Source organism: Echiichthys vipera, assembly GCF_963691815.1.
Source record: "Echiichthys vipera genome assembly, chromosome: 8".
NCBI classification, from domain to species: domain Eukaryota; kingdom Metazoa; phylum Chordata; class Actinopteri; order Perciformes; family Trachinidae; genus Echiichthys; species Echiichthys vipera.
Genome location: NC_139833.1, coordinates 29,556,882 through 29,572,020, shown reverse-complemented (window position 1 = coordinate 29,572,020; position 15,139 = coordinate 29,556,882). Strand labels below are relative to the sequence as shown.

Below are 15,139 nucleotides of genomic sequence, written 5' to 3'. Positions count from 1 at the left end.
CTTCAAATGTACATTATGAGACTGTTCAGACCCTTTCAAATAAAACAATCATGTTGCATGATAAATTCATATTCAATAACTGAAAATTAGAAGCAATGTATTCATCTAATGGGGCTGAGGTCCTTCTAGTCTCACTGGACACACTGTACTAGTCAAGTCATGTTTATATCGACTGTAGTACAATCCTTAATCTGTGTCCAGGAAGCAGGCCAATAATAAAGTTGAAGATGTTTATTTGTCTAACATGCGCTTCATCTAAATTGTTAATAAATGGACACCTTCTATTCTTATTACTTAGTTTTGTTGTCTAAATGGACTAACAACTGATCTTAAGAGACACATTCTTCTGATAACTGGGTATGTAATGGTGATCTAAATAGGCATGTCAGTTATCTAAATAGATCAATTCTAGTGATCCAATGTGGACCAGGGTTATATAATGATTTATGATAAACATAACTGTACACCAGCATCCACTCGCTGACCCTCTAACACCCCCTTTCATTACTGAATATCTTCCCTCTGAACAGGTCTTGGCACTCAGGCAGGTCTCACTGTGTAAATGTGCCTGCTTGGGAAATCAGGACTCTCTGGGGAGTTCTGATTTTCAACCTCAGCCCAAAGAACATAGTGTTCCTCATCATGCAGATTTGCTCACCGTGCATTTTTATCTGGGCCAAGATGTTCCAGAGGCAAAACAAAACCATCTTGGTCATCTTGCGAAAGTGTTGACACTATGCTGTCTTTAAAGGTAAGATAACAATACCATACAACCTCTGGATAAAGAGGTGAGTAATCTCTTTCACTTGGTGATCAACACAAGGCCAAAACAATTACTATTAAAAGTCATCAATAAACAAGTTTGAATATATATTTTGAGTTTATCTTCAGATAAAAACAATAATTATATCAGCCCAAAAAAAGTAATGTAGTGTACTTTTAACATGTCACAATGTTTAAATAGGAGAAATATGGCTGTAAACCCCAATATAAGATGGCCAAGCAATATTCAGTAATATGTTTTATTCCAACTCTTAAAGGGCCATTTCATTTACCCAGAACAGATCATAAATGCTGCATGTAAATGTAAAGTCATGCGAGATGCATCCTGTCTCCCCATACTTATTCCCTATTAGCCTTTCACAGAGAGGATCACTGCTTCTTTATGAAGGTGAGGTGGAAAAACATGTTACCATGGCAACTGTGTCCCTGGCCAGAGCATTAGCATGCGTTCATGCCCGTCAACACAACTTTTTTTTGTCAGAGACTGAAGTTATTAATAAAAGTTTAAAGCTGGTACTGAAATGTTATCACCAGCTGTCAGATACAGGCCTATCCCTGTTGACTGGGCCAATGGGTTAGAGTAAACATCCCCTCCTTCTTCTTAGTAATGATCAGGCCCTGTCCTTCAAAATACGTCTTTACTCTCCCTCACATGAATGAGCCATAACCCAGGTGACAACATTGAAAGAAAGAGACATGGAGGAGTGGATGTGGTAATGTAGGATTGCAGCTTGTGGTAATGCAGCTTAGAGCTGCCTCAGCACTCTGTGCAGTGGCAGCGCTCTTGGACTAAATGGCTATCGCCCTGTTCGTACACCCAGGCAGAACAGGCCTGTTTACTGTGTAGCACATGTATATTTACACTGTGACCTCAATGCATAGGAGATGAGTCATAAGTAAATGTAGCTAGTAGCGTTGTTTCTGCCAAACCACTCTGCTTCGTTGCTTTCATACACAGATAAGCAGAGCAGTTAACCTTTTATCACTTGAGGCAGATAGCTTCTCGTCCCTTACATAGCAACTTCCTGACTCCTCCAATGATCTCGGGACACAGTATTGGTTAATTCTGGTATTTACAGTATCAACCTGGAGGCTGTCATAGTAATGCTCTGTGTCTACTGTTAAAGTTCATTGTACAGGCTGATGTTTCTAACGTGATCTGTGACTTCTATATCCAATACCACACTTTTTCCTCCCATCTGGATGTGCCTGGAACACCTCCCTAGGGAGGCGCCTAGGGGGCATCCTTACTAGATGCCCGAACCACCTCAACTAGCTCCTTTCAACATAAAGGAGCAGCGGCTCTACTCTGAGTTCCTGACGGATGCTGAACTTCTCACCCTATCTCTAAGGGAGACTCCAGCCACCCTCCTGAGAAAACCCATTTCGGCCGCTTGTAGCCGCGTCCTCGTTCTTTTGGTCATGACCCAGCTTTCATGACCATAGGTGAGGGTAGGAACCAAGATTGACCGGTAGATCGGGAGCTTTGCCTTCCGGCCCAGATCTCTTTCCCCTGTTGCTCCAATTCTCCGGCCAAACTCACGCTCCATCGTCCCCTCACTCGTGAACAAGATCCAGAGGTACTTGAACTCCTTCATTTGGGGCAAGGACTTAGTCCCTACCTTAAGTTACAGTATCACAGGCACACGCCTCAAGCTAGGCATACGCTAAATGACGTTGGCAGTTGCTATCTATGAGTTAGTTAGCCAGCCTACCTCCATGTAGCATGTTCTCTATGCTGTTTATTGATGAGAGAAGAAACGGCCTCTAGTGCACACGCAGTGACGAGCACTCAATGGGAGGGAACTGAGGAGCTCGGGGGCAGAGGGGGAGGGGGATGAGAGTTGTACACATTCTAAATTTGACTGAGTCAACTCGATCTGCCAGACTTGCCTACTGCAGCTTTAACAAATTTGATTTGATTTTGTTGTCCAATCAACAGTCAAAAACCTGGAAATATTCAGTTTACTATCATATCAAAATCCAGTTTCAGAAGGTTCTTTTTCTCCCATTTTCATTTTTTGCATGGAAAATAACTCAAATGATTAAAATATTGGCTGATTAACTTTCTGTTGATTCTGTTGAATTAGTTGAACTGTTTCAGCTCTAATCTTGATAATGTTTCATTAAAGAGAAAGACTGGAGAATAACTAATTTATTCCACTGTTTTACATGTCTTTTTTAATTCAAGCAATGACTTGGGAGGCACAGTTCGAAGATATCTGAGCACCTTTGAGCTAATTATATAATATTAGGATATGATATTCTGTCTCCTGGTTGTCTATGCCACCTAGACAGTGTGAACAGTGCATACTATAGTTTCCTGACACAATGTGATTTACGTCACACAAAAACAAACCATAAAGCCTTAATAACATGTGTATTGAGTTCTGACTGCAAATCATTGTTATATCCAAACCTTTGATTACTGATACTAAAATGTACCGCTGCTTAGCAACCACTTGTTTTATTAAGTTTTATAGACTTTGGTTAAATAACGGCCTTCAGCTATAATTACTGTGTAACTATCTTTTATACAATATTATAATATTGAAAAAATAAGATTATTGTTCAGCATTTGATTCATTCGGAGCTAGTTTATATACTGTGTTAACGCCAGTTTATAAAAGCTAGAAGTGAAGCACTCACATGAACAGCTCCCCTAAACCTGAAGTCATCAAATAGATTTTCTGTTATTCTTGAATATCTCGTCTCCCGTGTTGTTGTCCCAGAAAAGGAGAACGTGCAATGACTCACGTGGTTAAAAAGTCAGTATGTTATAGATTTATACTGTAGCTGTCATGAAGGAATTGGGGTTGATCACACAGATAACAGTTGTCAACATGTTAAGAGCACAACTGACCCAGCTCACTTTCAGCCAAGGAGGAAGACATGTTTTAAATCAGAATATTTGTTTCTGAATTGAAATATTTACTCAGAGTGTATTTTCTGAGGCTAATCACACTGATTAGAGTTTCCATTGACTCAACTGAAAGTGAATTGATTGCTGGTTGTCAGTCTAGGAACGAGGGTTGTGGTGTTACATAGAGAGACAGAAATGTAAATGGCATGTTGAGGAGCAGCTGGGGGAGTGTGGGAGGTTTGAGTTGAAAACTTGCAGGTGCAGAACGACACTGCAGGACACGTGTAAAAAAAAAAAAAGCAGACATACAGACATACAAAATACTGACGCAACATCCCAGCACTGTGCAGCACAGACTAATAGAAAAGCAATGCAGCCTCAATAGATAACAGTGCACAGTCTCAGGGTTTTTATATCTTCTTTTAGCATTAATCTGTATCTAAAAATGCACTGTGTAGGTATTATATCTGTGTACTCTTCAATGGACCTGCTCATATTTATGCTATGGGCATTTGGCCTCCCACACAATGTGGGATGCATTTTCTTAATCAGACTGTACACACTGGTGCCGTGTTAATCACACATAAGACGGTATTGCTTTTATCTTAATGTGTTTTCTCTCAAGTCCAAACAGACACTGAGCAGTACTAATGTGGGCAAGAAGCATTAACTTGGATCCTGCTGTGAATGTGATTGTGAAGTGAAGACATCTTATTAGCAGTGTAAGATCAGCGTTTATCCTGCTGTGGGATTATAAATCTATTTGCTCTTGAATTTGCTCTTGACATACTTTTTACACCTGCTCACCTTGCACTCTTTAGAAAGGAAACCAGTCTTTCTTATGGCCACAATAAATAATGTCATGTTATATACACCGTACTCTCACAATGTTAAAACCACAGTTTGATGAATGCATTAACTTAAAGGTTGAATATGTAGAATCTTCATTAAAAACTATGTTGTTTTTTTTAATAACACACCCAAGGGGCATTTTGAGGAGAACAAAATGAAAGTACTGCTTTTTATTAATTAATAATATAATATTAATAATAATAATAATATTAATAATTAATGTTTAATTTTTTTTTCACAGGTTTGACAATGACTTTCTGTCCTGTTCTGTTTCCATGGTAGCAGCCTGTCTGTCGTTGGGTGCAGCTACTGTAGGCTGCCACTGGGTGAAATGGAGTTTGCCAATCCTGCAGCTGCTTCTGAGCCTCAGTGAAGGGGGCGTTATTTGCAGCTGAGTGAGCGGAGACGGGCAAAAACCAGAGTCAATATAGGCCAAGCATTCACTCCATGGCCTGAGAGAAAGGAGAGAAACGCCATTCAAACACACGCCCAAATGGCTACGATTCTCCTTGATCGGTAACATCACTTTCATGATTACTTAGCTGTAATGGCTAATGATAACGGCTAACAGTAACCGTCAGTCGTTTGACTGACAGTTACTTTTAGCCGTTACCATTAGCCATTACAGCTGCAACACTTTTTTTTATGGTGCGATTTGCCGGCGGGGTTGGGTTGACACACTTGGCAACGCACCTGGCAACCCAACTGCTGGAATTATGTTTTGTTGTTGCGACTACGATCTTGAGACACTAGATGGCGATGTTCTGCTCATTCTCCATATTCAACCTTTAAAATTGTAATATTTCCATACGTGCATTTAGTCATGTATGTGTGATTGGTTAAAATTAAATTAAATAACCATAGTTTTTCATGTTGCATGTTGAGACATAAATACTTCATTCAAATCTCAGAGCTACATTATTGTCTTCAGAAAGGCACGCTAACCATTAGATAGAAGCTTGGCCACTAGAGAAACCAAAGTATTGTTACTGTATTATGCCTTTGAGGGGGCAACAAGAAATATATATCACCTCACTACAATCTGCTAGCAAACTGTGTATGTTTGAGTTTTGCAATGCAAAGTTTTTTTAATGTGAGTGGAGTTGGTTAAGTGTTTCAAACCACTACTGTAGGTTATATTCGAAGGAAACTTTCATTCTCGCCTTTCTCCATACAGGCGTGTGGGTTTGGTTTTATTCATAGAGGTTTTGAGGTATCCATCCCTGAGATTTCCGCAGAATAGAAGATATCTTAAATTCTCTGCAAATAAATCTCAACTGGGGATTGATGGATAAGTATTTTTTATGGGTGAACAGCTCCTTAATCTTGGAAGCTTGCTGTACTATTTCTAATCTTATTTTATCTGCTACTTAAGTGTGAAAAGGCTGCATGGGTTACCAAACTGTTGTCAGCTCAGTCAAATTGTCAAGGGTTTATAGGGGCGCATTAGTGAACAATAAAGGGTGGAGGATAGTCACCATACACTTTGCACATCATCATATTAACGTGCAAAAGTCAGAGAGCCACTGGGAACTACAGGTCGACAGTATTGTTAGTAGGAGTCTATGGTTAGAGGCTGCCTAACACGTTACCTGAGGTCAGTCTCTGAGATACTCCTCTGGTGCAAGTCCTCTTCTTTCTCCACCAAATCTTCCTGATGATCCTTGTCTGTGTCAACCTTCCCCCCTGATCCCTTGCTCCCTCCTTGCAATCTCCCCTCTTTACTCGCCCTTCGCCCTTCCACTCCTCCCCCACCCGCGTCCTCCTCCTCTAGCACCTCTCCTAACTGCTCATCCCCCTCCCGAGACTGGCTCCTTGATCGCAATTGGCTGAAGACAGAAACAGAAGCAAGACAGGAGCACATGCAAAGCAGAAAGAAAAACCAAAAAAAGCATGAATATTGTCAACAACAAGAGAAAAAAAAGACAAACACACAGAGACAGTGCAGCCAAGATCAAAAGCAGACTGATTCAAAATAACAGAAACAACCATGTAAACTTACGACAAAGCAATATGCAAATTACTTTTTGCTTTGATATGAGACAACACCTGAAATGATGTAATGGGTTTTATGCTTCGGTGTGTGTTGCCAGATATGGACAAACTTCCCCCACAGCCTGAATGAGCAGAGTTCAACCATTTGGTTCCAGATTTTTCTAAAACGGAGCCAAACCAGAACTCATTACAGGGAGAAAATGACACACAGTGCTAAGTGGTGCATTTTTCCTCTTTATGTTTAACCAGGTGCAAACAACTTCAAAGCTGAAAATGTCTGGACTTGGCAACCTTGAAAGGTAAGTTCACAGCTGAGGGGTATTTGTCCTTTACTGATAACAGCTTGGTGAGTTTAAAGAGAAAGACAAGTTCACTGTGTGGATATCAGCATACCGGATTTTGCGGTTTCCTTGCGGCCTTTCTGATTGAACAGACATGTAGCTCGTGCTGCTGAACCGAGAGGCACTACTGGTTCTCGATACAGCGGACACGTCGCTTACATCGCTGTCAGATGACTTGGCTGACAGGTTATCTGAGCCCCGTGGATCTCTGCCCGAACGCTGCAGACAGGACAAAAACAATACATTATTATAGTTTTGTCTTAAAGCATAAGACATATTGAAGTGCTTTTAGAAACATAAAAACATTGTAATTTAAGTTCATGCTCACATGCCTTTGGCTTTTTAATGACAAGCAGTCTTGATCAAGATAAGTTCGTTGCAGTACAGGGCTGATAAATGTGAATAATGCAGACTTATTACAGAACTAAAGAGCAGGGATGATGTTGTAACATAAGGCATATTAGGTGTTCTTTTTGAACACACAACACAGAATGTTCAGAGCTTTTAGAAAAGTTCTGACAGGACAGGCTCTAACTGACACTGATTACATCAGCAGAAACACAATTGAGAATGACAATGACTGGTATGTTAAATGATGTATGTTCTTAGTAGTGATACTTGTTTGAGATGCTCGTACTTTGTGCCCAAGATTTAGAGGCCACGGATTTCTGTGCTTATGTGTACCATTTAGTTCACCTGACTACCCCAGATGGATTGATTCACATGATTCTCATTTGCTCAGCAGATCCATCTGGCAACTCTCGTTTGGAGATCTTTTGTGAAGGGGTGAAAATACTGGTTGCTGATTGGATAAATCATCTGTCTATCAGGCCAACTCAACCAATCAGATCAACGAAGCATATGATGTACTAACAGTGTCGAGGCAAAGCTCAGAAAGTAGACCACATGTCAGTAAATTATATTTGCCATTTATGTAATGTGAATTTATAGATAAATGGCACAATTTCAGGTGCCCGGTCCATATTCAAGGAGAAAAAAAGTGTTAGCGAGCAGCTAACGGAATTAGGGCTACTGCTGTCTGAAAATGTGTCAAGATTAGGTCGGATTTGATTGCATTGCGTCAACGCTGATTGGACGTTCCCTTGGCAAACAGCTCCAAATTTTCTGGGCTGTCAGACGTTACAGACTGATCTGTGAGTAAAATACAAAGGAGGACGCAAGATCAGGATGGTCTCATGAGGCTACTATTTAGTGTGAAGCAGTTTAAAACATAACTGTATTTCTGAATACAAACCATGTGACTTTAGTATGAACTAAAAGACACACCTGTTTAATAAGCCAAGTGTGAAAACACCTGGCTTATTTGAAACAGTTGTTCTGACACCGGGAGTATACAGTAACCCCCAAAGAGCTGTTCATTTGGGCAATCACACTCGTATCGGGACAAAACCAGTGACCAAGAAAGGGTGGTCTTGCTTCCAGTTGATTCCTGGAGCGGTTCTTTTGCAGTGCAAACCCAAACAACCCAGCAACCTGACTGACAACTGTGGTTGACACTCCAACATAATAGGTGCCACCCCTCATAAAACAGAATGCAGAAGGGTTGTGTTGTGCATGACAGGGCACATTCACGTTTACAGCAGACAGCGGTTTAATTAAGCTAATGCAGGAACCAAAATGCAGGAAGTCTGCTATTGCTGAAATGAACCAAATGAACCAAATGTAACAATTGTATAAATTTAGTCTTTAGAACAAAACAAACAAACAATAGGTGTGTGAACGCCTATAACAGTCCTACTAGGCAGGGCCAAAGGAACGCGGTACATGGACCTGTACTTTTGTATTACTTTATATGTACATCTTTCTAGTCTTCCAGCCACTCAAGGCACTTCTACACTACCTGCGTTTACATTTCGCACACACATTCATACACTGATGTGAGGTTGCCATGCAAGGTGTCATCAGTTCATGAGAAACTAATTTGATCATTTAGATTCACATTCACACACTGATGACACAGCTTTTAATTTGGGGACATGCAGTCTGGAGGAGTGAACCACTGATCTTCCCATTAGTGGATGAGCCACCCCCATTAGCTGAACATTTTCTTTAGTGTCTTTTTTCTTTAGTTAAATACGTTAGTGGTGCACATTATTATATTTGATAATGCAACAAGTATTGAGTACAATATATAGGTTTATAACAGGTCTTTGGGGCTGCTGGGGGTCTGGGGCCCCAGGACAGTCTATATATCTAGCGTAAATAAGTCAAATTTAGCTCTATCTTGACTAAATACAATATTCAAATTCTGCTTACATGTTAATGCATCTGTAATAATGATCCAATAATAGAATATACAAATTGGTCACTTTATTTTTGATACAGTAAGTATATTTTGCTGATGATAATTTTGTTGTGGTATTAATTGCGTATCACTGCATTCTTAACTGCTATATTAGTAAATCATCATTTTAAGGGTCTTGGGCATGGAATGCACTCTCCATCTTCCTTTTCTCCCAGTGTATGGGGCTACTTTATGCATGATTAACAGATATGGATGAATATGAAAATATGAAGCTTTTTTTAAAAGTCTGCTGATCATCAGCTTCTGTGTAAGAAACTCCCGTTCATGTGTGTTGTAGTGGAGCAGAGCACAGATGGATGTGGAGTCAGAAATATGTTTGTCAAATTAAGATGATAATCATGGCATCATCCTGGTCCAAGAGAATTGTAGAGCTGGGTATGTATGGACCTTTTCAAAAACATTCAAATGTGTCCACGTTTTTATTCCTGTTGCAGTGAATGTGAATGACATCAGCTGACAGGAAGTTAACAAGGGCCGAGGCTGTTTCAGGTCTATATAATATCATGAGTATTTTTGGTGGAATGTTTACTGTAGGATAAACTGAACTGAGTGTTACAGAAAGTGTTTTGTATCATCCTGCGTTTTTTTTACGAGCAAGTGCTCACAATTCTTGTTTAATAACAGTGAGAGCATTGTTTTGTCACTGGCACTTCCAAGGAGGATAATGTTCAACAGAAAAGGACCTCACAATTGAATCTGCTTTTTATAGACACATTGGCTGCTCCAAATGCAATAGTTTTCATACCACAGACTTAAAAGGAAGCTGGCCAGAGAGTGTTTGTATTTCACGGCTTGGCCTAGACTGCAGCTAGACACCAGGCCGAGGCCCAGCTCTCTAAACATGTTCAGGACCTCTCCAGAGCAGAGTAGTAAACACTTGACTCTGCACACGCTCACTGTCACATTCCTCACATTTACAACAAAAGGCTTAAAGGCTCAGTGAACCAATATGACAAAGAGAAAGCATGTTTCCTCACTTGCTTCAGGGTGGATGTAGCCTTGCAAACAACTTTGGTTTCATGTGCTATCTTTTGGAGGAATCCACTGGCTCAAAGCACTGAAGAATGAAAACACAAGCTACAGACAGTGAACATGACTTATCATTATCACTATCATTATTTCCTTTCTTAAGTTAAAAGGTCAAAGCAAACGCATAATCCAAGAGGAGTGAGTACAGATGCATTTATATTTTAGTTTTTTTGTGATTTGGGTGAACTGACCCTTAAAAAACAACTGAAACTAACTGTAGGTTTCTGAAATGCCCTCTGTGAATTTATGGTGGATGGAGATGGTGACCCAGCTTGCTTTAAAGAGACTGACTGACTGAGAGACTGACCGACATACTGTATATTGTTAGAGGAAAAACAAAACAATGTATCGAAATATGGAATGCTTTCAGATCATTTTAGACACTGAGGATATCCTACTATCATGAACGTTGTCACTACCGCGTCTTTTTGTTTTCTTCTTTTATACCTTTATTTCACATTGATTTCATATTTTATTCATCTACCTATTTGTATGTCAAATCTTAGCACTTTTGAGTACTTTAGTTTTTTTTGTAGTAGTAGTAGTAGTAGAGTATTTTACATGGCTTTTATCTTCATTTTCTAATGATTATTTTTGTATGCGCGTAAAAATCCTAATAAATGAAAAAAAAATTGTTTGGTTTCCAACCTTTGAACCTGTTTTGGTGTTTTTGTGTGACTTTTGCGGTACGTGTATACTAAGCAAACATGAATGCACATGCGCAGTATGATGTTGATGTGTGCATGTGTACACACTCGAATGCTTGCACAATGCAACCATGCACACAGTATCCTGTAAGTACATGTTTCTGTGAATCTAGAGTACAGAAGCATGCGCGCAGTATATCTGGACATGTTTTTACCTTTTGGTAGTCCTGCTCCAGTCTGGAGTCAGAGCCCGCTCCCTGCTTGTACTTGTTCATCTTCAGTTTCATCTGCCTGGTCCTCTCTTCCATGTCCATACCTGAGCACAGAGACAGCAGCTGTCAGATGGGGGGGAGGGTCGGGGGGGCTGATGCAGTGAGGAAGGCCTGATGGAGGGACGTACTGTTATGGTGAGGGACAAGCTTCTGCTGAGCTATGAGCCATGAGCTATGACAAAGACAGGTCTAATGGAATAAAGCTGAATGATCGACTGTATTAAGGAAAACATAAACACTGGTAAAGTTAAGCTGTATAACATTCAACAGCTACATCTGTTAGCAGCTGTCACAATTTCAGGCTCCTTTAACCTTATGGAATATTTTGGACAAAATGTTCTTTTTTATTGACTGAAAAACAATCCAAAAACAAAAAAATAGATTAGATAGAAGCTTTAAACACGAATACTATCGTAAACAAAATGTATGACCTCCAACAATGCTTGTGACCCCTTTTGGGACACATTTTACACGAAATTCTAGATACAGATGACAATCCTCTGACAGAAAAGAACATCCCTGAATGATGTTCCCTCTCAGTTCAAACTGAAAGGCTCGAAAATATTTACGTGCTGTGTAAAATCATCACACCGTCCTGTTTGTCCATCTCATCTCCTCCTTAAGTAAATCCAAGCACTTTGTTTTATAGCTGCAAGTGCAATTTGCACTGTACACACATCATGCCATACTCAATACAGAAGCTTAACCTTTTTCTGCTGGAGGTAATAAGCTACTGCATGAGAACTCTGCACATTTTATGTAACTAAACAGAAAATAAAACACCAGAATATAGCTCACAACGGATACTTTCTGCTGAAACTGCTACATGTGTTCTTCTCTGCATCGCCACCAAATAAGAATTTGCCTATTTTTACCTTGTACCTGCATCTCCACTCTCTCCACTTGCTCTCTGTCTCTTCTTTTGAGTATGGTAATGACGGAATGAAGATGAATGCGCATGTACAAGTGGCATGTGCACATACAATATGCCTATAGCTTGACATACATACACGGACAAAGAAAAGCGATATAAGCTGAGCTCAAATGAATGTCTTTATTTGTGAGGCAAAGTGAATTTTTCTCATTAGAATGGAGATGATTCTCTGCCTCTCTTGGTTAATTGTTTACTGTTACCAAAGCATATGTAACGTCTCACACCCCACCCACTTCAGTGTCTTTAGTTTGCTCTTGATGACACAGAAAGGGTAAATTAATGGAAGAGGCGTTCAGGAAACTGGTTGTTATGTCACAGATCGTTTTGCAACATCTGTTTACCTTAAAAACAGTTTTGCAAGATTCAGTGGAGTTTAAAAGTGAGGTGACTTTGTCTTATTATATTTGGAAAAAACAGCAGCTTTCAGCTTTTACTGTGATTTAAAAATAATTTGATGATGTATAGGGATGAGGACGAAAATTATATCTGACTGACATAAGTGGTCAATATTTGGTTTGTCCATGAAAACATTGAGATTGTTTTTGAGTCGTACATATGATAAATTTTGAGTCAATTGTCTAAGTTTTGGAGGAGTAGGACTGTATAAGTGTACTTCTCCCTACCCCTTTTCACACATTGTTTATGAGAATTTGTATATTGCGAGTTTACTTGTTAACTGTTCATTAGTTATTCGTGTTTTTTATTATGATATTATATTATATTATATATAATATACACACACATATATATATATATATATATATATATACATATAATTAACTAAATCTAAAAATCTCTAAAGCCAAATTAATAGTTTAGGAATTGCTAGCCTTTTAACACAGAATATTTTTACGGGACATAAACTGGACAAGACGTGATAGAGTTAAAAGAGCATTTTCACATTTTGGGAAAATGTACTTATTCATTCATTCTATCCTAGAATTTGATGAGAAGATTGATACCAATTTCATTTTTTGTACGGTAAGTATGTAGCTGGAGTGGGCAGCTGCTTAGCTGAGTAACGACATGTCCTGAATGTCAGTCATTGTATCATTTCAAAGCAAACAAAAACATATTCATTCATATATTCCTTTCTTACTTTTTCTCAATTAAATTAAACTTAAAAGGCTACAAAATCCATTTAGGGGAATATTAAAAAAGTGTGTCCACAGAGAGAGTAGTCCCAATAAGGAGAATTCTGCTGCCATACATTCATAGCAATTTCTTTTCTTTTTCTTCTAGAAAATCACAAGCAAAGAAAGCACAGTGGCATGAAGATGACCATGACAGACACAGTCTATCTGCAGCAAAATAAAAAATAAATGACAAAGAAGCCAGAAGCATCATCAGCAGAACAATTACGAGCGCAGACCGCACAAGAGATGAAAGCGAGCAAAGCAGGAAAAGAGATTAGGGGAGGTGGGTGGGGGAGGGCAAGCCCGGAAGACGGACAGAGTGAATAAAAGAAGGAGAAGAAGTAGAGGAGACTGAGTCAGAAAAGAAAGGTGAAGAAGAAGAAGAAGGGACAGACCTGAGTTCGTCCAACCTGGTGAGTCCGTGTCTTCTGGGATCACATCACAGAATGGACAGACACAGACAGAGGAGAGGAAGATGGATGTGAGAGGATGCACGAAGGGTAAGGGGGGAGACGGAGGAGAAGAGGGAGGAAGGAGGGAGGGCGACCCCATCACTGTGATCACAGAGTACGCCGGTTTTGGAGGGTCAGAGTGAGGAAGAAAAGGATGGAGGGTCGGGGGGGACACAACACGACAACAATACGACACGACAATGACAAAACAACGAGAACAGAACACACAAACAAAATCATAGAGTACACCAAGAACACACAAACTCCACCATGGGCACAGTGAGAAGTCAAAATAGAGCAAGAGGATGCGAGGCCAGGAGAGGCTGAGGTAGGCTAAGAGTTTGATTATTAGAGATTAGGAGGGGTGGGGGAGGGTGGGAAGGTGAGGTTCTGTGCTTTAAAGGAAAAAAGAGCTGAAACATTAAAGAGATGTTAATTTACCCGACCGATTGAAACTGGAGACCTCTGAGGATAGGTGGGGAGAGGAAGGAGAGGAAAGGAGGGTAAAAGGAGAAGTGGATGTCACTTGAGTCTGCATAGGGCAACTGTGGGGAAACAGCCTGGAAAAATAACATAAAGAAAACAAAAAAGAACACACAAGACAACACAAACTGAAAGCACAGAGCCGCAAGCACACAAAAGAGAGCGCCCACTACCTCACAAGGTTTCAGCAAAAAAAACAATGTGAAAGTTGGCAAAAATACCGACATAATCTGAGAAGAGTGAAAAAGTACACATTCAAGTCCCCACACAAACACACACACACACACACACAGGTGTCATCTACAGTATCTGTCTCTGAAAAAGGTTACGGGTTATGCAACAAGATCGACCGCTTGCTTTCAGGCATCTCTTCAATAACATATTTTCCTCCTCTTCGTATTATTCACGTCCTTCTTTCCTTCTGCTCAGCCTGCTGAGACCCTGGGAGCTTCTGAGGAGGATTATGTCTCCCTTCTCTTTCTCTCCGTTTTTCAATCATGCTCTCTGTGTGTGTTTTGGTTCTGTGTAAGCAACCGCTCTTGGACTCGCATGACCTGAGACATGACCTTAGATCGTGAGTTCGCCATCTGTGTCACTTTGTCATCAGCAGCGCCCGTGACCCCTCCTCAGAGTCAGACGGCCACCTCGGTGCACCGTTCTCTTGTTCCTGTTCCCCAACCCTTCCTGTCTAATCTCCGTCCAGGAGTCTGAACCTGACAAAACCAACAGCGACAGCTGGGAGGGCAAAAGTAGCTCGCTCTGATCAGATTTAATTTTTATATCCCCTTACACAGAATATGCATTTAGCTCAATTAGTACTCCATTAGTGTGAATAATGAAGTGTCACATGAATAAAAAGACAATGTGAGACATCTGCCCCGCCAGCTTTCATCTCTTTATGACAGCTAACACCATCTCATTAGAGAGTCAAATGATAATCAAGAGAGCAAGTGATTTTTTTTTTCCCTCCTTACTTCAGCTGCATCATTTAGGTCATCAGGATAAGAGAGTAATATATTAAGCCAG

At 40.1% G+C, this 15,139-nt stretch overlaps 1 protein-coding gene across 5 annotated transcripts in view; it reads right to left on the bottom strand.

Annotated features, from left to right (window-relative positions):
* Positions 1 to 15,139, bottom strand: part of rims2a (regulating synaptic membrane exocytosis 2a) — a gene marked incomplete at both ends in the record, with an annotated part of 185,209 nt that overhangs the window by 25,046 nt on the left and 145,024 nt on the right. For 2 of the 5 annotated variants that reach the window (XM_083918613.1, XM_083918614.1), the window contains 2 exons: positions 6,887 to 7,053; positions 11,052 to 11,152. In XM_083918613.1, coding sequence (XP_083774739.1) covers positions 6,887 to 7,053; positions 11,052 to 11,152 — 268 coding nt within the window. Of the gene's footprint in view, positions 1 to 6,090; positions 6,328 to 6,886; positions 7,054 to 11,051; positions 11,153 to 13,573; positions 13,607 to 15,139 lie in introns of all 5 variants that reach the window. The other 3 variants (XM_083918611.1, XM_083918612.1, XM_083918610.1) reach the window with 3 other exon arrangements.